The sequence below is a fragment of the Myotis yumanensis genome, unplaced genomic scaffold, assembly GCF_028538775.1.
Source record: "Myotis yumanensis isolate MYYU_CA2020_CCGP unplaced genomic scaffold, mMyoYum1.0.hap1 SCAF_9, whole genome shotgun sequence".
Classification (NCBI taxonomy): domain Eukaryota; kingdom Metazoa; phylum Chordata; class Mammalia; order Chiroptera; family Vespertilionidae; genus Myotis; species Myotis yumanensis.
Genome location: NW_027223760.1, coordinates 77534067 through 77560486, shown reverse-complemented (window position 1 = coordinate 77560486; position 26420 = coordinate 77534067). Strand labels below are relative to the sequence as shown.

Here is a 26420-nt window from a genome sequence, read left to right as displayed (position 1 = left end):
TCACAGATAAGGAAAAGCTAAAGGAGTTCATCACCGCCAAACCAGTATTATATGAAATGCTGAAAGGTATCCTTTAAGAAGAGGAAGAAGAAGAAAAAGGTAAAGATACAAATTATGAACAACAAACATGCATCTATCAACAAATGAATCTAAGAATCAAGTGAATAAATAACCTGATGTACAGAATGAACTGGTGATTATAATAGAATCAGGGACATAGAAAGGGAATAGACTGACTATTCTTGGGGGAAAAAGGGGTGTGGGAGATGCGGGAAGTGACTGGACAAAAATCATGCACCTATGGATGAACACAGTGGGTGGGGAGTGAGGGTGGAGGGTGGGGTGGGAGCTGGAAGGAGGGGAGTTATGGGGGGAAAAAAGAGGAACAAATGTAATAATCTGAACAATAAAGATTTAATTAAAAAAAAAAAAAAAAAAAAAAAAAAAAAAAAAAAAAAAAAAAAACAAAGACTTTGTTGGGGGAAGCACAAGAGAATTTCCTGTGACCGTGTGTTTATGTGTGCATATGTGCATATGTGTGAATTAAAAAGTTTCCAAGTTCATTCTGGTATGCCCTCTTAGGTGGGTTTGCCCTCTATGGTTGAGATGATTTTCCATGAAGTCACTCAAATCATATAACAAATTTGGTATATAGTTGTATAGGTGCACTTTAGGAGGAAGAGTTTTTTGATCAGATACTCAAAAGTGTACACCACTTGAAAAAGTAAAGATCCAGTAGTTTCGGTTTATACTTTGATCATGTACCTCAGACTCTAGTACCTGTCACTAATCTTAGGTTTTTAAAGTACATGAAATCTCAAGCTTGGCAATACCTGGAGAAAGACCTCCTAGAAGGCCACAATTACAATCACTATGGGGGAAAGGCTTAGAGCCAACCTTCTTCTTTTTGAGAAAAATCACCCAAGATCCAGGGGCTTGGTCCACCACATTGAAGTGTCTGCGTAAAACTACTGGTGCCTCACCCCTCTTCTCCAACAAAGGTGACGTAGAGTTTGTTTCGCTGGAGCTCTTTCCTGGAATAGGCCATCACCTGATTGAAGGTTCCTTCCAACAAGTGATCCCGGCGAATGATGAGCCTAGGAAGGAGTAAAAGCCACGTGGGTGATGAGTAGTGGCTCGAAGCTCTGCCGTTGGACATTATTCTAGGTGAGTCATGAGTGCCCAGGTCTCATTCCCTAGACTCTCCATGAATGTGCAGATTCCATCAGTTGAGATAGACTTTTAAAAAACACTCTTTTTAAACCATTAACAGCACAAGGACAACGTGTATGCTTTTATAATCAGACTAGAGGCTCGGTGCACAATATTAGTGCACAGAGGGGAGGGTCCCTTAGCCCGACCTGTACCCTCTCACAATCCGGGACCACTGGCTCCTAACTGTTCGCCTGCCTGCCTGATCGCCCCTAACCACTCTGCTTGCCTGCCTGATCACCACTAACCACTCGCCTGCCTGCCTGATGACTCCTAACCACTCATCTGCCTGCCTGATTGCCCCTAACTGCCTCTGCCTCTGCCCCTGCTGCTGCAGCTTTGTCCGGAATGACATCCGGAAGGTTGTTCAGCTGTCCGGTCTAATTAGCATATTATGCTTTTATTATTATACAGTCCATCCTATTGGACTACTTTTGTTTTTTGTTTTTTTTATCAATTAAAAAAATCTTTTCAATTGGATTCCTGAGTTTGGGTTTGGCTTTTCAAAAACAAAACAAAAACACAAAACCCAGAAGGAGAAAAACCCACAACGTTTTACTTAGCCTCCTATTACAAAGTTACAAAGAGCCCAGCAATTTGACTAATGAGTTAAATGATGTGTCCCAAGAAAAAGTAAAGGAATATATGATTTTTAAAATTTAGATCAAGATTCATTGTTTTCTGAAAAGGTCTACCATTGACTTTACATATGCCTTTGTCTGAAATCTACCGTTTTTTTCTTTCTGGCTCTTCTCTTCCCTTCCCTTTCTGCCTCCTCTTCAATTTCTTAACTTCCGTTCTTCTTTCTTCTTAACTTCGTAAATTTTTTCTTTCTCTTTACTATGAAAATAACTTTTACCACACCATGGTATCCAATTTCCAAAATAATATTACAAAGGTATAAAGGAGAAAAAGATAAAAAAAGCTACCCTCTGAATTCAGTGTCAAGTACTGGAGCACTTACTTAATTTTCCCTGGACCCTGACCAAACCCTTTGGCTTCCAGTTTTCGGTAGAAATTCCGGAGCTTGGCCTCAAAGTCTCTCCGGTAGGGCGAAGGGGCTCTTGCACTGGCTCTCTGTAAACCTGCAGAGAGAAGTACATGGGCTGAAGGTCAACACTGTTTGTCAAAGAACAAACACATAGAGCAGCGGTAGAGGAAGGGCTGACCAGAGGCATATTCATGTGTCTTCATATTTTTTTTCTTCAAGAAGTTTCCCTTAATTTCTATTACTCCTTCAATTACTTTTACAATAAGTAGAAATAAGATAATACCAAAAAAATTCTTCTGACAAGAAATATTTATGTCTTCCACTACATTTCAAGTTATATTTCTCCTATAAATTCTTTGATGAGCATATTTATTGGCTTAATTGCACTTAAATAATCTAAAACAACATAAACAAAACTATGATTGTTTTAGATGAAAAGATTAAACTTTTTTTTGTAAGTCACTATAAGAAGTGATTGTAACTCTAATGAGGCAGCTGTAATATATGCATATGTTGTATTTCTCTAAGTATATTGATATTGATGCTAAAATTGAAGGATCTATTACCCTTTGAGATAGCATGGAGGTACCTGGAGATTAATATGTTAAGTGAAACAAACCAGTCAGAGAAAGACAAATATCTTTTACTATTGCTGGTACTGCCACTATCCCCATGGTCACTTCTATGCATTTTGCAAAGTACTTTGGCATAAATATCTATGATTCTGAATCTCTGTAGCATCCAGGTAAATTTAATAAAAGTCTAGAAAATGAGAACTGTAAAACTTAATATTACTATATTTGGATTACATAATCTAGGACCCTATCGTCAAAACCAAGAGGATAAATAATTACGTAATCTGACAAAATGAACTGGATGAGTGCTTGGACTCATGGCATCAGTAATATCTTTATCAGGAAAGTTGAGTCTTTTTATAAAAGTTATCCAAATATATCTCATTTAGCAAATAACTCTTGTCTCCTTTTTCCATTTCCAATATGATATCTCTCACATAGAGTGGTGTTAAAATCATACTCTATTGCCAAAGTTTGGACCAAAGTGTAGACAGGTTACAACACTGGGACAATCTCTACAACAAAAGGGCAGATTATCATCTAGACCTGTAGCTTCTCCCAGTGGAAGGCCCTGCTTCCCCAAGTAAGTCACCCTGTGCACACCGGAGACGATCGTTCTGGCTCTGACAAAGCTCTGCTCCACCTTCCCCAGGTCATGGCACCTCAATTACATTGTAAGTCACAGGAAACAGCATTAGGCATTTCCTCAACAATGTCATTGGTACACTTGTTTGGAGGAAGTAACGACAGAGAGATACTGACTTAAAAACCGAGTTTAACGGTGAACCAAAACACCTCTGAGAGAGTTTCAAGTGACATGACTTGGAGGAGCCAAACCAAAAAACATTCTAGTTTTAGCGACTATAGCAGCATTGAGTGATGCTGTCACACCCTTTTTGAGGGACAGAGCATTTTGCTAAATTCTGTTTCTCTTCTGAATTTCTCCATCCACTTATTATTATTATTTAAAAAATATATATATTTTATTGATTTTTTTACAGAGAGGAAGGGAGAGGGATAGAGAGCTAGAAACATCGATGAGAGAGAAACATCGACCAGCTGCCTCCTGCACACCTCCCACTGGGGATGTGCCCGCAACCAAAGTATATGCCCTTGACCGGAATTGAACCTGGGACCCTTCAGTCCACAGGCCGACGCTCTACCCACTGAGCCAAACTGGTTTGGCTCTCCATCCACTTTAGAAGCCAAACTTGGACTCTGACTCTTGAGGTTGTGAGATAAAAAGTTACCAGATATTTCAAACTAACTTCCTTTACTTTTAAAGTCATATAAAAATTGGGTTACCCCTGATACCTGCAACAATGTGATAATGCTAACAAATGGGGGAAAGTCTCCAATATCTGGTCATGTTGGGGGTATGGTTTTTACTTAATTGTTGTGATGAACATAGAAAATAGTATCTTCCTTTTTCAATAAACAGTCTAATATATATTTCCTCATTGGGAATGAAAAATATCGACAAAGATTTTTTGTATCATGAGTAAATCATTCTAATACATAAAGAAAACTTCAGGGGAACCATTTCATACCATGTAAGAAAACTCTTTGGCATCTTCCTGGGGATGTATGGTGGTCCCTACTAACCTGGTATCTTCTTTATATATTCTAGTAACTTCTTTACAACATGAGAAAAGTTGCCAAAATTGATATCTATTAACACTCTGAGTCATAAGGATGAAGGTTTCATAAAGGGCTCTTCCCTTTTAAATTAAAAATATATACTTTAATTGATTTCAGAGAGGAAAGGAGAGGAAGAGAGAGATAGAAATACCAATGGTGAGAGAGAATCATTGACCGGCTGCCTCTTGCACCACACTGGGGATGGAGCCTGCAACCCAGGCATATGTCCTGACCAGGAATCGGACCGTGACCTCCTGGTTCATAGGTTGATGCTCAGCAACTGAGCTACACTGGCTGGGCCCCTTTTGAGTTCTTATAGAATGCATTTGGAATGTAATAGAAATTTAGAGCAGGGGTCTGGCAGACAGATAGTAAATCATTTAGAGTTTTGGGGCCATATGGTCTCTGTCACTACTGCTCACACCTGCTGTTGCCATTAAAAATACTTAAACCAGTATGATTGGGTTCCACTAAAATTTTATTTATAGGCATTGAAATTTGAATTTCACATAATTTATACATGTCATGAAATACTGGTTTTGCAAAAAAAAAAAAATTCAAACCATTTGAAATGTAAAATGCATTCAAGTCTCGGGGCATTACAAAAACAGGTGGCAGAGAGACAGGCAAGCATACAACCGTCCTTCTTCCACCATCATCTGGTAGAAACACAGGTGGCCACTTACAGGAGAGACCCTGCCAGCCTCTCAAGTTACCTGGGGAGTTCTGAGGTGAGGAGCAGGGTGAACAGCGAGGAGAGAAGCTGTACCCTGGGTGGAAGGCAGCTTGCAGGGGGATGTAGGACATAATCTCTTCTTCAAAGAGACTGCAAAGAAAAAAAAAAAGAGTTTATTTTCTGTCCATGAGAGAGTACTCATGAATTAGCGTAATAGCAGTTACAGTCCTCACAAAGCAACAAAAACACTCACCTTCAGCATACTGCATAGTATTTAAAAGATAGGCACAATGGGGTGATAAGGACACATATGTAATACCTTAATCAATCAAGAAAAAAAAGAGATAGGCACATCCCAGCACGCAAATTCTGTGTTATTTTTTTTCTGTGTTATTTTAAACCCTAATTAATACTACAACGAAGTCTCTATCAAGTACTATATTCAGCTCTTGCTACCTGAACTGTAAATGTAAAGAAGGCCATGGATGGGGGCGCTTTTCAGCCCCGGTCACTAGAAACCTCTAGAACAAATGGTGAGTGTTCCAGCCGGGCGTAATGAAGAACTGCCCAGGGCAGCTTTTCCAGAATTGCTCCAGGCTTAGCCTCTTACCTCAGCAAAATAACTAGATCTGCATCACAGGACAACTTTTCCAGCCCATTATTACCCTCAGTCCGAATGTAATGGATTTTCTCCCTAAAATAATGTGGAAAAGAAAAGAGTTACACACCAACTCAGAAGCCAAGGAATGAATCCTTTTCTGATCCCCTTTTCTCTCTCTTCCAATGTGGCTGAGCAGCGATGTCCTAATTAGTGTCCAGTATACTAGTATCTTGGTATTTAAAGTTCGTATTGCAGGTCCCCAGGATACTCTACAACAGTGATGGGGAACCTATGACACGCGTGTCAGGGGTGACACGCGAACTCATTTTTTTGGTTGATTTTTCTTTGTTAAATGGCATTTAAATATATAAAATAAATATCAAAAATATAAGTCTTTGTTTTACTATGGTTGCAAATATCAAAAAATTTCTATATGTGACACGGCACCAGAGTTAAGTTAGGGTTTTTCAAAATGCTGACACGCCGAGCTCAAAAGGTTTGCCATCACTGCTCTACAAGGAATCCCCTCTCCCCAGACTCACAGGGACAGAAGCTAAGGAACACAACAAAGGTAGGTCCTTGAAGAGCCATGGCCATCGGGAGTGGAGCTGGACTAGGAGAGCGGCTGAAGGACTGTGGTGGGCTCAGGACATCTTGGAGGTCATGGAAAGAGAGTGAGGAGCCTTATGCCTGATGGGAAATGTGTAAGGCACGCTGGGCACCAAGAGAGTCTGACCTCCAGAACAGGCGAGAGTCTCCCGGTGGTCCCAGCACAGGCCTACATTTCTCTCTGTTTGATTACAGTTTATACATTCTGACCCTTTTCCACAATCTCCAACTCTAACCTGGCAAATTATTCCAATAAGTCTATGGATAAACAGCGTTTTTTTTTTTGATCAAATGAACTTTGTAATTGGCTTTTCTGACATTCAAATATTCAAATACTGTAAATACCATAACCAAGATTAATTCAATTGCATGCATGCTTCAAAGAATTTTAAAAAAATGTCTTGAAGCAATGCAGCATAAATCTGGGAAGATTTAGAGAGCAATTTTAAAAACAATATTTAACTTTTAAATTTCTTTTGCATGTTGGAATCCCAAAGCCCAATGTAATGGTGTTAGGAGGTAGGGCTTGAGGATGTGATTAGGTCATGAAGGCAGAGCCCTCTTGTCTGAGATTAGTGCCCTTGTCTCTTACATGTGAGGATATGAGAAGTTTGTAACCTGAAAGAAGGCCCGCATTCTGATTATGGTAGCACCAAGTTCTTGGACTTCGAGTCACCACACTGTGAGCAGTAGTTTTCTGCTGTTTATAAGTCACCCAGTCTGTGGTACTTTGTATAGCAAGCCCCAAAGGACAAAGACAGACACCATCCTAGAGAAGCAAGATGGCGGCGATATAGGCAGACGCGTCCCAGGTCTTGTCCCGGAGCAAACGGAGTAAGCAGCTGAAACTAATAACACCCACCCCGAATTGGCAAATTTACTCAGCTGGTGAGACGGCTTGCAGCCTGGAAGGGCAGACCTCCCCTGGAAAGGTTAAAAACCAGGGATCTGGGCAGGAAAGTTTGCCAGACCTGAGCCCAGAGGGTCGGAGGGAGACCGCATGGCAGACAGCCGCGTCTCTTGGGACAGACACAGACCCTGACCAGGGTAAGGAGTTCCGCGGGTTTGCTGGCGCCAGGAGATTTGAGATTTGGATTTTGTGACTGCGGAGAACTGAGACTAAAGGGGGCATCCTGAGGAACTGATCAGACCGTGCAGTGCCCATAAGAGAGGAGCGTTTCCCAGACCATGCAGTGCTGGTAAGAGGAGCGTTTCCCAGACCGGTAAGAGGAGCGTTTCCGCGGCCGGCCGGCGTTTGTCTGTTTCTTTGTTTTCACTGAACCCTGCTCATAGGACAGTTCGGATACAGACACTCACCTGTGCTGAAGAGAGGGTGAAGGTGCAGACGAGGGGAATCTGGGGAGAGGCTGAGGAAAGAGGGGGAGCCGGAGGAGGTGGCAGCGAATTGAGTGCTGAGACCCCCCTGGGCCCAGGACTGGGGCAGCCATTCCTCCAGAGGGTGGAATTCCTCCCCCCAGCCCCCCAGGCAAGGAGCACAGCCACACCCAGATTCCACCCTGTATGAGATAAAGGACTAAAACAAGCTGATTAGTCCCTGGGAGTTACCAGGGTCTGGCCTATAGAGGGATTTTCAGTCCCACCAACAACACAGAGCAGGGTAAGGATTAAAAAAGGATAGAGAAGCTGTATAGCCTCAGAGGCCAACCCAAAAACACTGCCACCCAGAGGTTGAGCCACAAACTGACTCTTAGGGGAATACAAATTAAGGCAGACTGGATCACAAATACGGCCTGCTTTAAAATCAGGACTGTGATTTACAACACGGAGGAACAGTGTAATGCAGGCAACACTCTCCTAAATACCTGGCAGGACCAAGGCGAACCAGGCTGAAGAGTAGAAGAACCGAAAGACCATCACTACTGCAAATTTTTTCTTTTTCTTTTTCTTTTTAATTTTTTCACCTTTTTACTAAGAAACCAATTTTTTTTTCTCTTTTTCTTCTTTTTCCATCACCTGATTTTACCCTTTCAATTACCACATTTTTATTTTTAACCAGTATTATTACTCCTACCATTTTACCATTTTTTAAAGTGCCATTTTATTTTCTCTTTATTTTCTTTTGGGATTAGTGTTCTCCATTCTATTTTCATCGTTCCTTTAGCATTAATTTTCCCTATCTCAATTCCACCTCTTTGCTAAAACCCTCTTCCTTACTTTTCCCCTTTTGGTGTCCTGTTTCTCTTACCCTATTCCTGCTCCAGACCTTCCCAATTCCCTCTTTTTACCCCCTGTCTAATTCCACCCTACTTATATATCCTATTTCCAATCTACTGCTCTAAATCCTTATACACCTATTCTTTATCCTTCTTCACTTTCCAACCATTTTTTTTCTCTCTTATCTTTCTATTGTTTTCTTGATTGTTGAATATATTGGGCTTTTTTTTTTTTTTTTTTTTTTTTTTTTTAAATTTGTTTGTTTGTTTTGTTTTGTGTTTTTTCTTCTTTTTTAGGACTGGTTGTGAGGTTGTTTTTCTTTTTCTTTTTCTTTTTCTTTTTTTTTTTTCTCTGCTGGTTTTTCCCTTCCCTCCCCCACCCCACCCCAGCTATTTTTGTGCTTCTGTTTTCCCTTACCCCTCTGGATATTATTGGTGGTTTGTAGTTTGCATTCATCTCCAGGGATCTGTTGCTGGAATTTGTTGAGATTAGTGGCAGTTCTATTGGAGTTTGCTCCTCATACGGGGAGTCTCTTCCCCACTTCTACTTCATTCTCTTTTTTCGCTCTCTTTTTTCCCCCCTCTTTTTTCCCAATTCTATTTTTGCACTCCTTTTTTGTTTGTTTTTTTCTTATTTTTCTTTTCTGTTCTCTCTTTTATCTTCTTCTCTTCTTTCTCCCTTATCCCCTAATTCTCTTAATTCGGTTGGTCACCTTTATTTGGAGTTATTAATATTGTGAATATACTTGTGTTCAGTGCCTGGTACGTTGTGCCTTGCTCTGTTGTATTTTGTGCCTTTAAATCAACGCAGCAGATCCAAGCAACAGCAGCCCCCTGATCACCGCAGCCTCCTGATCACCACAGCCTCCTGATCACCACACCCTCTGTCTGTGGAACAGCAACTGTACGTGAAGCCTCCCCCCACCAGCCAGAAGAGCCAACACAGCTGTGAACAACACCCACCAGAGGAGCTGCTGCCAACTGGAAAGCAGCTGCTACCGCAACCGTCTGAGCAGCAACCACAACCCAAGGAGCCCCTGCCACCCAGGGAGCAGCCACTGAACACCTCAACATCTACATATGTCAGCGAGATCAAACATGGGTAGGCAAAGAAACCCCCAAAGGAAAGAAAAGGAGGACTCGCCAGAAAAGCAGCTAAGTGAGACAGAGATATGCAACATGACGGAAAAAGAATTCAGAATAAGGTTCCTAGAGTACATGCACCACATGTTCAAGAAGCAAGAAGAAACAGATGAAAAACTCAACTACTTATGCAAGAAGCTAGAAGAAACAGATGAAAAAATCAACAACTTAAGTAAGTCCCAAGAAGAAATGAAGAGTGACATAGCTTCAATAAAAAACTCCATTGAAAGTATCAACAGTAGACTGGGAGAAGCGGAGGACCGAATTAGTGAATTAGAAGACAAGGAAGCAAAACACACTCAAACTGTACGGCAAATGGAGAAAATAATTAAAAGACAGGAGGAGAGCCTAAGGGAGCTTTGGGACAACATGAAACGAAACAACATACGAATAATAGGGGTGCCAGAACAACAGAAAGATGAACATGGATTAGAAAACCTATTCGAAGAAATAATATCAGAAAACTTCCCTGAGGTGGGGAAGAAAAAAGTCACACAAGCCCAGAGAGTCCCAAACAAGGTGAACCCGAAAAGACCCACACCAAGACACATCATAATTACCATGGCAAATGTTCAGGATAAAGAGAGAATCTTACAGGCTGCAAGAGAGAGACGGAAAGTAACATACAAGGGATCTCCCATTAGATTATCAAATGATTTCTCAACAGAAACACATCAGGCCAGAAAAGAATGGACGGAAATCTACAAAGTGATGCAAAGCAAAGGACTGAATCCAAGAATACTCTATCCAGCAAGGCTATCATTCAAAATTGAAGGGGAAATAAGAAGCTTCACAGACAAAAAAGGGCTAAGGGAGTTTATCACCACCAAGCCAGCCATGCAAGAAATGCTAAAGGGACTGGTGTAAAAAGAAGAAATATCAAGCTCAGAAAGAAAACAGCCACACACACACACACAAAAAGAAATGGCTACAAACAAATACCTTTCAATAATAACTTTAAATGTAAATGGACTAAATGCTCCAACCAAAAGACATCGAGTGGCTGAATGGATAAAAAAACATGACCCATACATCTGCTGTCTACAAGAGACCCACCTCATTAGAAGGGACTCACACAGACTGAAAGTGAAGGGATGGAAAAATATCTTTCACGCAAATGGAAAGGAAAAGAAAGCTGGGGTAGCAATACTTATATCTGACAAAGTACATCTCAAAGTGAAGGCCATAACCAGAGATAAGGAAGGCCACTTCATAATACTAAAGGGATCAATACAACAAGAAGATATAACCCTGGTAAACATATATGCACCCAATGCAGGAGCACCCACATACATAAGAAAACTTCTGGAAGATATCAGGGGAGAGATCGACAACAATACAATCATAGTAGGGGACTTTAATACACCACTGACATCACTGGATAAATCCGCTAGACAAAAACTCAGCAAAGAAACAGCAATCCTAAATGACTCACTAGATCAGATGGACTTAATTGACATCTTCAGAACACTTCACCCCACAGCTGCGGAATATACATTCCTCTCAGGTGCTCATGGGACATATTCAAAAATAGACCACATATTGGGTCACAAGCAAAGTCTCCACAAATTCAAGAAGATTGAAATCATAAAAAGCTTCTTCACAGACCACGATGGCATAATGTTAGAAATAAACTACAATAAAAACAACCCAAAATACTCAAACACTTGGAAGCTGAATAGCATGTTATTAAATATTGATTGGGTTACCGATGACATCAAAGAAGAAATTAAAAACATCCTGGACACTAATGACAATGAAAACACAACAATCCAAAACCTCTGGGACACAATGAAAGCAGTCCTGAGAGGGAAGTTTATAGCTCTACAGGCCTATCTCAAAAAACAAGAAAAAATGGTAGTCAATCATCTAACTCTACAACTCAAAGAATTAGAAAGAGAGCAACAAGAAAACCCCAGAGTGAGCAGAAGGAAGGAGATAATAAAGATTAGAGCAGAAATCAATGAAATAGAGACCAAAAAAACAATACAGAAAATCAATGAAACCAAGAGCTGGTTCTTTGAAAGGATAAACAAGATTGACAAACCCCTAGCCAGGCTCACCAAGAAGCAAAGAGAGAGGTCCCAAATAAACCAAATCAGAAATGATAGAGGCGAAATAACAACAGACCCCACAGAAATACAAATGATTGTTAAACAATACTACGAGCAACTCTACTCCAACAAACTGGACAACCTGGAGGAAATGGACAAATTCCTAGAAAAATACAACATTCCAAAACTCAATCAGGAAGAATCTAAAAACCTCAATAGGCCAATAACTATGGAAGAAATTGAAGCAGTCATCAGAAAGCTTCCAGCAAACAAAAGCCCAGGGCCAGACGGCTTCACAGGGGAGTTCTACCAAACATTCAAGGAAGAACTAAAACCTACCCTCCTCAGACTACTACAAAAAATTCAAGAGGAAGGAACGCTTCCAAGCTCATTCTATGAAGCCAGCATCACCCTAATACCAAAACCAGGTAAAGACATCACAATGAAAGAGAATTACAGGCCAATATCCCTCATGAACATAGATGCCAAAATCCTCAACAAAATCTTAGCAAATCGGATCCAGCAGTACATCAGAAGGATCATACACCATGACCAAGTAGGATTCATCCCAGAGATGCAAGGATGGTACAACATCCGTAAATCAATAAATGTGATACATCACATAAACAAATTGAAAGAAAAAAACCACATGGTCATATCAATTGATGCAGAAAAAGCATTCGACAAAATCCAACACCCATTTTTGATAAAAACTCTCAGAAAGGTGGGAATAGAAGGATCATACCTCAACATAATAAAAGCCATATATGACAGGCCCACTGCCAACATCATACTCAATGGACAAAAACTAACACCATTTCCCCTAAGAACAGGAACAAGACAGGGATGCCCACTCTCACCACTCCTGTTCAACATAGTACTGGAAGTATTAGCCATTGCAATTAGGCAAGAAGAAGGAATAAAAGGCATCCAAATTGGAAAAGAGGAAGTAAAACTGTCCTTATTTGCAGATGACATGATATTATACATACAAAACCCTAGAGACTCCATCAAAAAGCTACTAGACTTAATACATGAATTTGGCAATGTAGCAGGATACAAAATTAACCCCAAGAAATCTGAGGCATTTCTATACACCAACAGTGAACTTTCAGAAAGGGAGATCAGAAAAACAATCCCATTTACCATCGCACCAAAAAAATTAAGATACCTAGGAATAAACTTAACTAAAGAGGTTAAAGACCTCTACTCAGAAAACTACAGGACGTTGAAAAAAGAGATAGAGGAAGACATAAACAGATGGAAGAACATACCATGTTCTTGGATTGGTAGAATCAACATCATTAAAATGTCCATACTACCCAAAGCAATCTATACATTCAACGCACTTCCCATTAAAATACCAATGGCCTTCTTCAAAGATCTAGAACGAACTCTCCAAAAATTCATCTGGAATAAAAAAAGACCCCGAATAGCTGCAACGATCCTGAGAAAGAACAAAGTAGGTGGGATCTCAATGCCAGATATCAAGCTGTATTACAAAGCCACTGTTCTCAAAACTGCCTGGTACTGGCACAAGAACAGACATATAGATCAGTGGAATAGAATAGAGAGTCCAGAAATTAGCCCGAACCAATATGCTCAATTAATTTTTGACAAAGGAGGCATGAACATACAATGGAGCCAAGATAGTCTCTTCAATAAATGGTGTTGGGAAAATTGGACAGACATATGCAAGAAAATGAAACTAGACCACCAACTTACACCATACACAAGAATAAACTCAAAATGGATAAAGGACTTAAATGTACGACAGGAAACCATAAAAATTCTAGAAGAATACAAAGGCAACAAAATCTCAGACATATGCCAAAACAATTTCTTCACTGATACAGCTCCTAGGGCAGTTGAAACTAAAGAGAAACTGAACAAATGGGACTACATCAAAATAAAAAGCTTCTGCACAGCAAAAGAAACCATCAACAAAACAACAAGAAAACCCACCTCGTGGGAAAACATATTTGCCAACGTCATATCGGATAAGGGCTTAATCTCCAAAATTTATAGGGAACTCATACAACTTAACAAAAAGAAGATAAACAATCCAATCAAAAAATGGGCAAAGGATCTAAATAGACACCTTTCAAAAGAGGACATTCAGAAAGCCAAGAGACATATGAAAACATGCTCAAAGTCACTAATCATCCGAGAGATGCAAATCAAAACAACAATGAGGTACCATCTCACACCTGTCAGAATGGCCATCATCAACAAATCAACAAACGACAAGTGCTGGAGAGGATGTGGAGAAAAAGGAACACTTGTGCACTGCTGGTGGGAATGCAGACTGGTGCAGCCACTATGGAAGGCAGTATGGAGGTTCCTCAAAAAATTGGAAATGGAACTCCCATTTGACCCTGTGATCCCACTACTAGGAATATATCCCAAGAAACCAGAAACACCTATCAGAAAGGATATATGCACCCAGATGTTCATAGCAGCACAATTCACCATAGCTAAGATCTGGAAACAGCCTAAGTGCCCATCAGTAGATGAATGGATTAGAAAACTGTGGTACATCTACACGATGGAATACTATGCTGCTGTTAAAAAGAAGGAACTCCTACCATTTGCAACATCATGGATGGAACTGGAGAGCATTATGCTAAGTGAAACAAGCCAGTCAATGAAGGAAAAATACCACATGATCTCACTCATTCATGGATAATAAAGACCATTACAAACTTTTGAACAATAATAGATACAGAGGCAGAGCTGCCTCAAACTGATTGTCAAACTGCAGTGGGAAGGCCAGAGAGAGTTGGGGGGCAGGAGGGAGGGGAGTAAGAGATCAACCGAAGGACTTGTATGCATGCATATAAGCATAACTAATGGACATAAGACACTGGGGGGTAAGGGAGGGTAGTGGTTTGTCAAGGGCGGGGGGGGGGGGGAAAGGATACTTATGTAATACCCTTTGTAATACTTTAAGAGGAAAATTAAAAAAAAAAAAAAAAAAAAAAAAAAAAAAAAAAAGACAGACACCATCACCCACTGATCTTCAAAGCATCGCACCTGGCTATCATTCTCGGCTCCTCACCCCCATGTTCAAGTGGTCACCAGCCTCTGTTGTTTTTGCATGCACGCTATCACTCAAGCTCTTCGCTCCCCTCCACCCATGCTCTACCATCCTCCATACAAGGAGATTAATATCACAGTCTCCTAGTATCCCCTTCTCCTATATCTTATGTCCCACCTCCAGTCTAGCATTTTTCTCTACAGAATAGCCCAAGTGGACATTAAAAACACAAATTCATCTATCTTTCTTTCCTGCTGAAAACTCTTTAATCACTTTGCAAATAAAATTAACTTCAGATAAAATCCCAGCTCCTTTCCATTGCTGACAAGCCTCCCTTTCCAGTTTCACCACAGTCCCAATCCACCCTAAGCCATCCTGGCGTTTTTTCGCTCTTCACCTACATCAAGTCTTTTTTTGCGTGGGGCCTTTGCGCACTCTCTCCCTGATCCCCACCTTGCATCTTAGGGACAGTTTCTTCTCATCCTTCAGGTTTCAGTTTAGTGTCAACTACCTGCATTCTGAAAGCCTTCCCTGCATTCTGCTTAGGACGTACGTCCTCCTCCTCTGCACCAGCCTATTACCCACTATTGCTGACTTCTGATCGCATCCTTCATGACCCTTAACAAATTCTATGGCTATATATTTGGCTTTAAAAAACACAAAAAAACAAAACAGGCCAAACTTGTCTGTCATCTGTCTCCCTTAATAGATTGCAAGTGCCATCAGAGTAAGACCTATGTCTGTTTTGCTTGCTGCGACATACGTAGCCCTAGCACAATCCTGATTCAGAATAGTTGCACAATAAAAGCACTAGTTGAAGGAAAGAATGAATGAATAAGGACTGCGACCATGACCCTTAAAATTAACAGATACCATTAGCCTCTGGGTTTTCTGGCTCCATCTTCCCCCTCTATGTGTGGCTTCCTTACGATTCACTGCTGAAAACAGTTTCCTGAAACTCATTCTCTACCCTCTAACCCAGCAACTGACTTTGTGGACCCAATTAGTGGATCCGTGGCTCCTTGGAAATAGCTATGGCTGAATGAGGGTCACTGTCCTCCCTGGTACCACAGAGGAAGCATGTTCTTCCTCCGGACAGGGTCATGGGAAGATGTGCTTTTATTTCCAACTCTTGGACCTTTAAGATGGAGCTGACTCACACTCACATCACACCCAGGAGCAGGCAGAGGTTCAATCCCAGCGAGCAGTGCCCAGCTTCCTAGTTCCCTTAAGAGTGACCCCCTAAAGAGCAAGTTCTTATTCTTGTCATTCTACCTTTTTAATTCCATCCCCTCTTAGTTTCTGATGTCATTGTTGGTCAACTGTTTTTGATGAAATATTTGGATTCCCAACCTGGGGTCCACAAGTCCTTCATTTGAAATTATATGCAAAGGCTTATGTTTATATGCGAGGGCAAGTCTATAATGTTTCTCATCATATTCTTTAAAGGGAGGGGGACAGGAAGAGATTAACCCAAGAATTTATATGCATATATGCATAACCCATGGATATAGACAATAATGTGGTGAAGGCCTGCTGGGGGTGGGGTGGAGGGGATCAATGGGGGAAAAGGGGGCATCTGGAATACTTTCAACCTTTAAGAAAAGGTTATTAGTTTCTATACTAAACAATTTCCATGGTTTTTCCATTTCCCTCACTCCAAGTCCCCCCATGTGTGGAAAATCATAATTGTATAATTCTACACTGCAACTAAACTCTTAAGATTTTAAAAAACGTGATATTACATAATAAGGCTCAAAAGTTTATTTCTCTTTGAAAATATACTCTTTTACTTGTAGTAGCAAGCAAAACTGACATAGGTCCTACTCTTATGGAGGTTATATTGTTTCTACTTTCAAATTATTTAAATTATTTAAATGGGAATATAGTGCCTTTAGTGGATTCAAATTTCTCTAAAAAGTAAGCAGTGAATTAATTACTTAGTGGTGGAACCAATACATTAAAAAATGTTCAAAAGCAGAAATGTGTCAAAAACTTTTTAGTTAGTATAACGCCTCTGAAAATTCTTTGAAAATCCCTTAGATTATGATGTACTGTGAGAAAATAACGGAGCCCATGAATAAATGACCCATATGACTGAGCATGGCCCTGCCTTTAGCAGCGCAGTAATGAAATTTGGGCAGAGTTGGACATAAGTGCAAGTGACAATACTCATGTTTAAGCTCAACTGTTCATGCTAAGGCCTTTTCCTTGACTCCAAAAATAATGTTTTCCATCTTTAAATTAAAGGACCAGGTTCTGAGGGTCAGAGTGGGTACGCAGACAAGGTCCTGCACTAAAGAGCTTATAGTGTTGTAGGGAGACATAAGTACATGATAGAATAACAGAGATAAGGGGAAATACCTTAGAGGTACAAAAAGAATGTTTAAAGTAAGGCACAAGAAATCCTAGAGTCTGCTTGAATCACCAAATCTTCGCATTTGATTTGAGCCTTTAAAATAGGATGAGCTATCCACAAAAGGAAAGCCATTCCAGAAAAGGAGAAGGTAGAAGAGAGGGCACGGCTTATTTGGTGAAAATGGAAGATGCTGGGAGAAAAATACTAGCACAGGATGGAGAGTTAGGCTAGGGCCAGACTTTGGAGACCATGGAAATTGTGCTTAGAAATCTTTATTTCATATGCAATGAGAGCCATAAGAGCTTTTGTTGAGGGACAGGAGTGACATAATTTGATCTGTTCTATAAGAAGATAATTCTGGTTACAGTAGGATGATAGGGGATATCTTCTAAGAGACCCCTGCCAACTTCAGGAGAGAAATGATGAAAATCCAAATACTGGTCATGATAGAGAAGAGAATAAAAGGGCTAGAAGAGAAAAAGTGAGGAGGTAAATGTTTAGATGTGGAAATGAGGACAGAGGAAGGAATAGAGAGATAATGGCCAATTTGGAGGATGGTGGTTCTAATTTACAAAGGTAAAAACACAGGGAAAAGAGGTGTCAATGAGGGGATCTTGGAGGGGCAAGAATACAATTGATATATCCTGGCAGGATTAATAAGGACTTGAATAACAAAGAGGTTATTTTCCAATGTTGGTGATTTATTGAGGAAGTCACACAAAATAGAGTTTTACAGTTGTCTGACAGATTCAAAAGACCACCAGATGGGAGGTAAGGGATTAGAGGCAGTAACTGACTGTTCTCACCCACTTTGCCTGATCTTTCACACACATCCCCATTTAAGCATTTCAATAGTGCCTGCATTGTGACCCTATTTCAGTGACGAGAAGACTAAGGGTAGAGGATTAAATAACATGACTTGATTGTTAGCCCATATGTGAGCTAGAATTAAGACTACAAGGGAACACTCTTAATATCCATGCATCTCCAGCGTTTGAAATTCTGAACAATAAACTGAAAGAGAGAGAGGTGTTTAACTATCTTGGTGAGAAAGTGGGATTTAGCTTCAGGAGATATTTTCTCTTTTTATCACTTTGTGTGACTATTCCTTCCAAATGAAGTGATTCAGATTTCCAGAGACACTTAGTCAAATACGACCCTAATAAACGACAGAACTATACTTTTGGGAAAATCGGAACATATATGATACTTTTTGTTTGCTTCTTTTGAATATGGTCATTTTATGTATGATTTACTATTAAATAATTTTATTTCAAAAAATGTATATGGTGCTTTACATAAATACCTTTTAATTAAAAGTATGTTGCTCCCTTTCAGTGCTTCCTTCCAAGTCAATGGAAATCATTTTAGCATCATTATGAATCATACGTAACCTGACAATATGACTATTGCTGATTGCTACACTTCTGAGCACATTAGAACCCCCTGGCCCCTTGGTTTTGAGAATTCAAATTATAATTTAAATGCATGGATAGAAAACAGCAAAGCCTTCTGCTCTGTCTCCCCACAGAGGTGCTGTCCCATCTTGAGAGCGAGCTGAGGAGACCTAGAGTTCACGGGGATGGACAAGCCCCTACCTGAGTGTGTGGTTTCTTGCCAAGCTTGGCTGACGCTCTTGCAGCATTTCAAAAATGTTTGGCTGGCGAAGAAACGCCACGATCTTGTCATTATATGCTGAAACGACAGAAGAGCAGAGTTGTGCTTCAGTCTGCAGACCACAGATGATTTCCCTGATGATTGGAAGATGGCTGCTTGATGCAAGAATTAATTTAGAAGTTTGAGGGGCAGGTGGCAATGTATCAAAAAATGTAAGCTCCTGAGGGTGTTTCCAGTGACATAATAGCATTATTATTTTTAAACAATCACCCCAGAAGTGAACTCAATCCAAGTTAATCATCCTAATATTCCAGAAACATAATGATGTGTTAACTCACTACTGTGTGAACAGATAAAATACAAAGTAGTTCTCCCACGAGCGAAGTCTTACTCTCTTCTTAACAGATTCTCTTGGTCATTTTGTTATAGTTATTTGAGCACAAGATTCTTTATGAGTTCAAATAAACCCTTTTCCGAGCACTGGACACTTACGACCAGTGGCCATGAGTTGATTTCCAGGGGTGATAATGGAACTATCCAAATTCATTTAGGCTCTCTCACCTCTTTCCCCCTGATATAAGTGGCATGTGTTTTGAAAAGAGGCAGTTGATTTTAGAAATCAAGACTCTGTCGACTTATCCCCATACACACAAGGGAAGAGAGGTTTACATTAAAAACTGCATCTAACAGAAACAAATTCATGACCTCATTAAATTATGCTCCCCTGGACTTGGCTAACAAAGCACTGAATAGAGAAAAGAAGAAGGGAAATGTGGGTCTGGAAGATATTAGGGAAGAAGGAGGTGAGGGATGAGAGAGGACAAAGCGAGGAGGAAGGAGAAAGGAAAAAGAGGCGAAGGGGAGGGGAGGATGGGCGCAAACAATAAAGGGGGAGACTATGCCATAAAAGAGGAAGAAAAATAACTCAATGGAATCCTCAGAATTAAAGGACTCACAATAAGAAAAGCCAGGTTAATTATTGATTATCCAGGGGTTCTAAAAGCATGCTACATACCCAGTGGCAACGACTCATGTTGATGCTGGCTTCGAATAGCAGCTACGAGGCTGTGTCCTGGCCGGGCCATTAAAGAGGTTCCTCTGTTTCTACAGACATCTGAGGCCTAATTCCAAAATAAAATCATTAGTGTTTGCTCATTGAGTATGATGTGGGCTGTGGTTTGTCATATGTAGCCGTTATTACATTGAGGTATATTTTATTGACAGTGAGATGTCTGCAATACTCAGTTTCTTTTTATTATATGAAGCGACCTGACAATAATACTGAAATTGCCTTAAAATATTACAGAGCTTGGACATTTTAAATAAATTGAAATGACATATTTCGAGTTGATGCAGAGTTTTGAATTTGCACACTATCATCTCACGCTTAGTACTTTCTGAAGTATTGTACAATTGCTACCAGACAGGGAGCTATCTGTGTTGAGCTGGGAAGTTGGGGCACTGCTTTCTCCAACCTGTGAACTTGTTTCCTGCTGAGAGTCTGGTATCTGGGGGGTCTTGACGCCCACATAACACTTGCAGATGTGTAACACTTCCTCTCTGCATCGTCACACACACCTTTTACGTGTATGTTTTCAGTAGTATCCTGAAACAATGATACCTGAGATGATCCCATGAAAGACAAATTCATTTGATCACAGTGGCACTGAAACATGAGTGCCCTTGATTGGAAATAGTTGCATCTCTCAGAGTCCACAGATGACTCCTCTGAAATGTAGGAGTCATCTGTGGCTTTCATTACAACAAGTGATGACACACCAACAGCTAGCTCTTCGTTTAAGACTTATGCTTGCTATCTGGAAGCTTTTAGGGAGATTGTAATTTTTCCAGTTTCTTCTGAGGTGTATGTACACTGTGGCTCTCCCTGGAATGACTCTCTGAGGGGGCCAAATAGATATTTCTTTTTTTTTTCTGACAGTTTTTTCATTTTTTGCCTCACTCTAAAATTCAACTTTAAAAGCTGTTTTATGGGAAATTGTTCTCAGTGCCCTCATCTCCTGATGTTATAAAAAGATGTTAGGACATAAAAATGGATTTTCTCATAATATTCTCAGAAACTGTCTGAAAGTAGAAAAGGGCTATCTTTTGAGTTTTGGTTTGGGAAAAGAGGACAGGAGAGACTAAGGGATACAGAGACAGTATTTCAGAAAGGCAATGAATGTGAGCTTACGAAAGGTGGCAGCCTTTCATGGCTCAGCAGCAGGCAAGCACAGGTAATAAAAGAGATATAAACTAGAACAGCACGTGGTGGAATGCAAACAGGGTACTCCTTGTGCCTGGTTAATTCCTCCTAGATCTCAGCCATTTAGAAGTAGTTCTGGCTCCACCAGCAGAGGCAGAGTCTGCGGACCCGTGAGCTGAGGGTGGGGAAAGGGTGTTACCTCTCCAGCACTGTAACTGCGGAGCCTCTGGAGGTGCTGGCGATGCATCAGATGATTAGGAAGACGGCCGTTCTGAAGAGGGATTCGGGGGTCAATGAAAGTGGTCGCTCGACTGTTGTGGTCCACGAAAAAAGACTGCAGACAGACCAGTGAAAAGAGCACGCCATGAGAATGAGCCAGAGTGCAGTGAACCCTGTAAGGGAATGCTACGGGGCCAAGGCATCATGTTTATTTCTGTCTCTCTTTTTTATCTACTCAAAATTAGATGGAACACTGGGCACTGTGCATCTGTTTGCTCAGTAGTTGAATGAAGCAATAGCAGTCATTAACACTTGACACTGTGAAGTCATACAGTAGTAATAACAACACTTTATTTCATATGCAAAATAAGATAAATAGAGCTTTTGATGGATAAATAACACTAGTGATTAATAACTTTTATAGGATTTTACTTTTTAAAAAATGCTTTTTAATATAGAATTAGTATAGTCTCACTGTTAAAAAAATTGAAAGGATAAAATAGTAAAAAGAAAATAACTTAAATCATCCCAAATAACACAAGCTAAAGGCAATCACTAAAATATTTTGGTAATTTAAAAAATATATTTTTATTGATTTCAGAGAGGAAGGGGGAGAGAGAGATAGAAACATCAATGATGACAAAGAATCACTGATCAGCTGTTTCCTGTACATCTCCCACTGGGGACCGAGCCCACAACCCAGGCATGTGTCCTGATTGGGAATCAAACCATGAACTTCTGGTTCATGGGTCGATGCTCAACCACTGGGCCACACTGGCTGGGCTATTTTGGTAATATTTTTCAGATTTTTTCTTTTCCTATGCAAATATACACATATACACATATATACATTTTCCCCCACATTAACAATAATTTTGTTGTAAATCTTTTTGCCTATTATTTTATAAGCATTTCCCTAAGTTATTAAATTTTCTTTTAACATAGAATTTTAATAAGCATATAGTATTCAGATTGATGGGTGCATAATGATTACTTTCAGTTCTCTGAAAAATACTAATGGAGTATTTCACAGAACTAAAACAAATAACCCCAAAATTTATGTATAACAAAAAAAGACTACAAATAGCCACAGCGATCTTGAGAAAGAAGACTGAAGTTAGAGGCTATCTGATATTAAGCTATATTTCAAGATTATAGAAATCAAAAAAGCATGGTACTGTCATAAAAACAGACATATAGATCAATGGAACAGAATAAAGTGCCCAGAAATAAACCCACACTTATACAGTCAATTAATATATGATAAAAAAGAGGCAAGAATATACAATGGAATAAAGACAGCCTCTAGGTACATGTCTCAGCTGCTTTGCTTTCTGCTCTAGTGATGAGTAGGAGGCAGTGTGTGGATCATGGGGGACCAGGGCTGACTGCATCTGGGGCCTCTCTGCATTCCCTGGGCCTCTGCTGTTTGTTTCCTGATACGAGAGCTTCATTCTTGAAAATCCAAGGATAGGCAAATGGCTTGCATTAGTCTGTGCTCTTGCATAATAAACACTGCCTTTCTGTTCACTGACTTAAAGTGGTGTCCCTTGGCATCTTGGTTAAACAATAAATGCAATCATGGCCGCCACCGCAGACCCCTGAGATAGGCAGGTGCACCCCAGCACTGATCCTTTACTTTCTGTTCTGGCTCAAGCTTCATTTCCCACCCTAACACATCCCAGCAAGTCCTCATAGTATATAAATCACTGTCATTCTCCCAGTGGAGGCCACATCCAGTAAATGAGGAGATCTGCTGTTCAAGGAATCCCCCCACCCCCATTTAATCCCTGAGTACAGAGGAGCTGGTCATAGAGCTTCCTTGTACTCATGGACTTGCATTAGTGGACACAGTTTTTTTCCTCACACAACCTAGAGAGTTCAGGTGCTGAGGAATGCTAAGCGGTTTATGGGAACGGGTTTATAGCTCCCAGTGGTACTGTTTTTATGACAGTATCACTCTGGGGACATCAACTCACTCCGGGGAACTATGGCTTTGCAGGTTCACAATCACAAAGGGAAAAAATGGAGTAATTCAGTTGCCTAGTGAGAGACATGTCTGCTGGTAGAAACTTCTGTTTCCTTTGACCCTAAAACAGGGAGGGGTTCTCTCCACCAAAGTTCACAAAAGATTACACAGGGACAGTTCTTTAGTAAACGTTGGCCTGTCTTGTAAATACATTGAGATGAATGATGATGATTAAGAAAAAACATTCTCCCTTTAGCAAACCCAATTAAGCGTCTAAAGCATTGCCGGGAAGGACCAGTTTTGGTTAAGGTCACACAAAGGCAAAATGCAGGCAGTTAACATGGCACAAACTCAATGTGCCCCATCACTGTTTGCCAGGCTGCTTTAAGGAGAACTGAAGGCTTACTAGTGAAATCGCAGTGAGTAATCTAATAATGTCACTCCCATTTAACGAATAATTTTGTTCTCTGAGAGTTAGCTGTCTAAGGAGGCAAACAGTGGAAGGTGATTGAACAGAATCTGGTTTCAAATTCCAAACCTAAATGTAAAGAGATGTAGACAGTAGTTCTCAAATGGGGGTGATTTTGCTCCCCAGGGGGCATATATAGTAAGGTCCAAACTTGGTGGGGGTGCTCAGTGGGCAGAAGTCAGGGGTGCTGCTAAACACACTCCAGTGCACAGGACAGAAACCCTGCTGTGGACAGTTCCTCCTCCCTGCCTCCTGGGAGCCAATGGCACATCCCAGGCTCATAGGCTCTCCTCTCCTCATCAACCTCCCTCCTCACTTTCACAGTGTCTTTCCTTTCAAGGAAAGGGCCCCCGTGATGAAAGGGCCACACAGTCACACTCACCTTTCCCTGCTGGTCCGTTTTGATCTCCCAGCCCCGAGGCAATTCCAGACGTGTGTCTGCAAACATGTTGATGAAATTCACCAAGTCCCGGTTATGCTGGTAGCGTTCAAAATTGCGTGCATCCCGCCGGACTTTCAGAATCATGTGCTTTAAGCAGGTGCTACTGGTGAAGACGCGGTAAGCATTCTGAGATGGGGTCAGAGCCAGTTGGGGTAGGGAGTGGAGGATTAGAAAAAACACAGATCAAGCACAGTTTGAGAACCTTAATGTGATATAATGTGATTTCTAAACAGTTATTTATTGTGAGCCTCGAGGAGGCAGCCTCAGAAGCAGAAATCTTGCTAAAAAATTACATGAGCAGCTGTAAACACACACAGCCCTGTTTGTGATCCCTACTCTACCTGCTGCTCCACAGCCTGGGACACAGTCCACCTCCCTGTGCATCCCAAAGGCTCCCCTCCCTCCTCCTTCCTTCCTCTCTCAGCCATTGGCTTTTTTTGAATCTTTCTTGACCTCTTTGAGTCTCTTTCCTCTCTCTCCTCCATGGATCCTCTCTGACTGCACAGGTCTGCCTGAGCTCCTTTAGCTGTCTACAACAAAGAGCATTCATTTAAGGTTCCTGGGATTTAAGGCAGGACTTCAGGGTCCATCACTCCTTTGATTCCTCTGTAGAAATGTTTGCACGTGAGGGGTAGGGGATGAGAAAAACAAAAAAAAGTTTCAGGAATTTCTCATTGTGCAAATGACAGTTTTATGGCTCACGGGGATGATGTGTGCATGTGAGAAAAGGAAAGCTGGAGCAAGCAGGCACGGTGTAGCTCCTGCTGGCCCAAGTCCCCTGGTGCCCAGGATCTGGCATCCTTGTGCCCCTTCAGCATTCATGCCTGCACCACAGGGCAGCTGCTCTGGCTCTAACCACTGAATGTCCCAGCGGCTTCTCAAATATAACCTGCTAAAACCTGCTCTCCTCCTTCCATGACACAAACTTTGTCATCTCATCAAACTACCGGACCCGCCTAATGGAGTCACCACCTAACTCAGGTGCTCAAAGCAAAAAGGACTCAGACTTTCCTGAGTCCTCATCTCCCACCCCCCTCAATCACAGTGGTCCAAAGCACCGCTACTGATTCCACGCAGAAATGTCTCCTGAAATGAGTCATTCCTTTCCACGAGGCCAGCCCCTGACTTAGCAGGCCTTCGTCATCTCTCACTAGAATGGTTGAATCAGTCTCCAGTCTTAGTCCCCAGTCTTTCTCCCACACTTCTACCGAAGCACTTTCACTGACACGAACACACTGACACTGACAAAAACCTGAAGGGTAAACAGCTTTTCCCCATCCAGCTCTTTCCCTTTTTGGAAAATGCACAGAATGAAAAGAGTGGACTGAGCAGTTTTCTTTATTCTCGCCTGGGTTAAAAATTCTACTCTTTCAGGCAAGAAAATTCTACCCTCGTTCAGGTATCAAACAACTTGGCAAAGTTGTGTTTTTGGTCTTGATGGAAGCCAGGCCAGGCCCACTCTGCATTTCGGGAGCACTCACATAATTGGCATGCAGTACAGTGAAGAACTCAGGATTGGTGATAAACTTGACCGCAGGCGACTGCAGCAGCAAGGTGATTTTTTGTGAGTTCACCGGAGAAAGTGACCCTTCTCTCCTCAGATCTGGAAAAGGTGAAGCAAAGCACAGAGCGCATTGAAAGAGTCATTTCAAACACTGCACTTTTCTCTGCATACCAGCAGCACACACACCTTTACCTGCACAGCTGGAGTGGGCTGTTTTTAATAGTAATCTGACTAGGAGTCAGTGATCTGACCAGGAGTCATACCACCTTGTGTACGTCAGGTAAGAACCATTATTTCTAGGAGTGTTTCTGTAGAACTTCAGTTAGGCTCAAGTCCTTAAATATCTTGTCCCTTTTATGCCAATTACTTTTTAAAATTTTCTTTACAAATTGCTAATCATAGGTATGATAGTTTGCAGAAAGGACCACAATTTTTTCCTTCCCTGCACCCACACCCATCTGCATGAGACTTTGCAGCTTCTCCCCTTGTTGAATCGAGCTGGCCATGTGTCTGGCTTTAACGAACACAATCTAGCAGAGGCTTGGAGCCAAGGTTTCAAGAAGCTTCTGTGTCCCCACTCTCACTCTGAACTCTGCCACCATCATGAGAACAAACATGGGCTAGCCCTGCGCAAGAGGAGAAGCCCTGGGGAGCAGGAACAAGCAGCCCCAGCTGAGGCCCTCTCAGGGCAGACGGGTCATGGCTGATTGGATAGCGGACCAAGGACAGATGGGGGAGCCCAGTGGCATCTGAGGAGCCACCTTGCTGAACTCTGCTCCAATTGCCTCTCTGCAGGACCACTGGATAAATGCATGGCTGTGAATTTAAGCTACTAAGCTTTGGGGTGGTTTGTTACATAGCAAATGCCAACATATGTGATACCAAACCCAGAAATAAATTCCTTTGCTCCTTTTTTTCTCAT

At 41.2% G+C, this 26420-nt stretch overlaps 1 protein-coding gene across 3 annotated transcripts in view; it reads right to left on the bottom strand.

The window, feature by feature from the left end:
* Positions 1-26420, bottom strand: part of HECW1 (HECT, C2 and WW domain containing E3 ubiquitin protein ligase 1) — a 163951-nt gene that overhangs the window by 24038 nt on the left and 113493 nt on the right. For all 3 annotated transcript variants that reach the window (XM_070424743.1, XM_070424742.1, XM_070424744.1), the window contains 9 exons: positions 25476-25597; positions 23935-24120; positions 21095-21229; positions 19708-19813; positions 18674-18770; positions 5706-5789; positions 5136-5245; positions 2177-2297; positions 984-1097 (listed from right to left, as the gene is read on the bottom strand). In XM_070424743.1, coding sequence (XP_070280844.1) covers positions 984-1097; positions 2177-2297; positions 5136-5245; positions 5706-5789; positions 18674-18770; positions 19708-19813; positions 21095-21229; positions 23935-24120; positions 25476-25597 — 1075 coding nt within the window. The remainder of the gene's footprint in view (positions 1-983; positions 1098-2176; positions 2298-5135; positions 5246-5705; positions 5790-18673; positions 18771-19707; positions 19814-21094; positions 21230-23934; positions 24121-25475; positions 25598-26420) is intronic.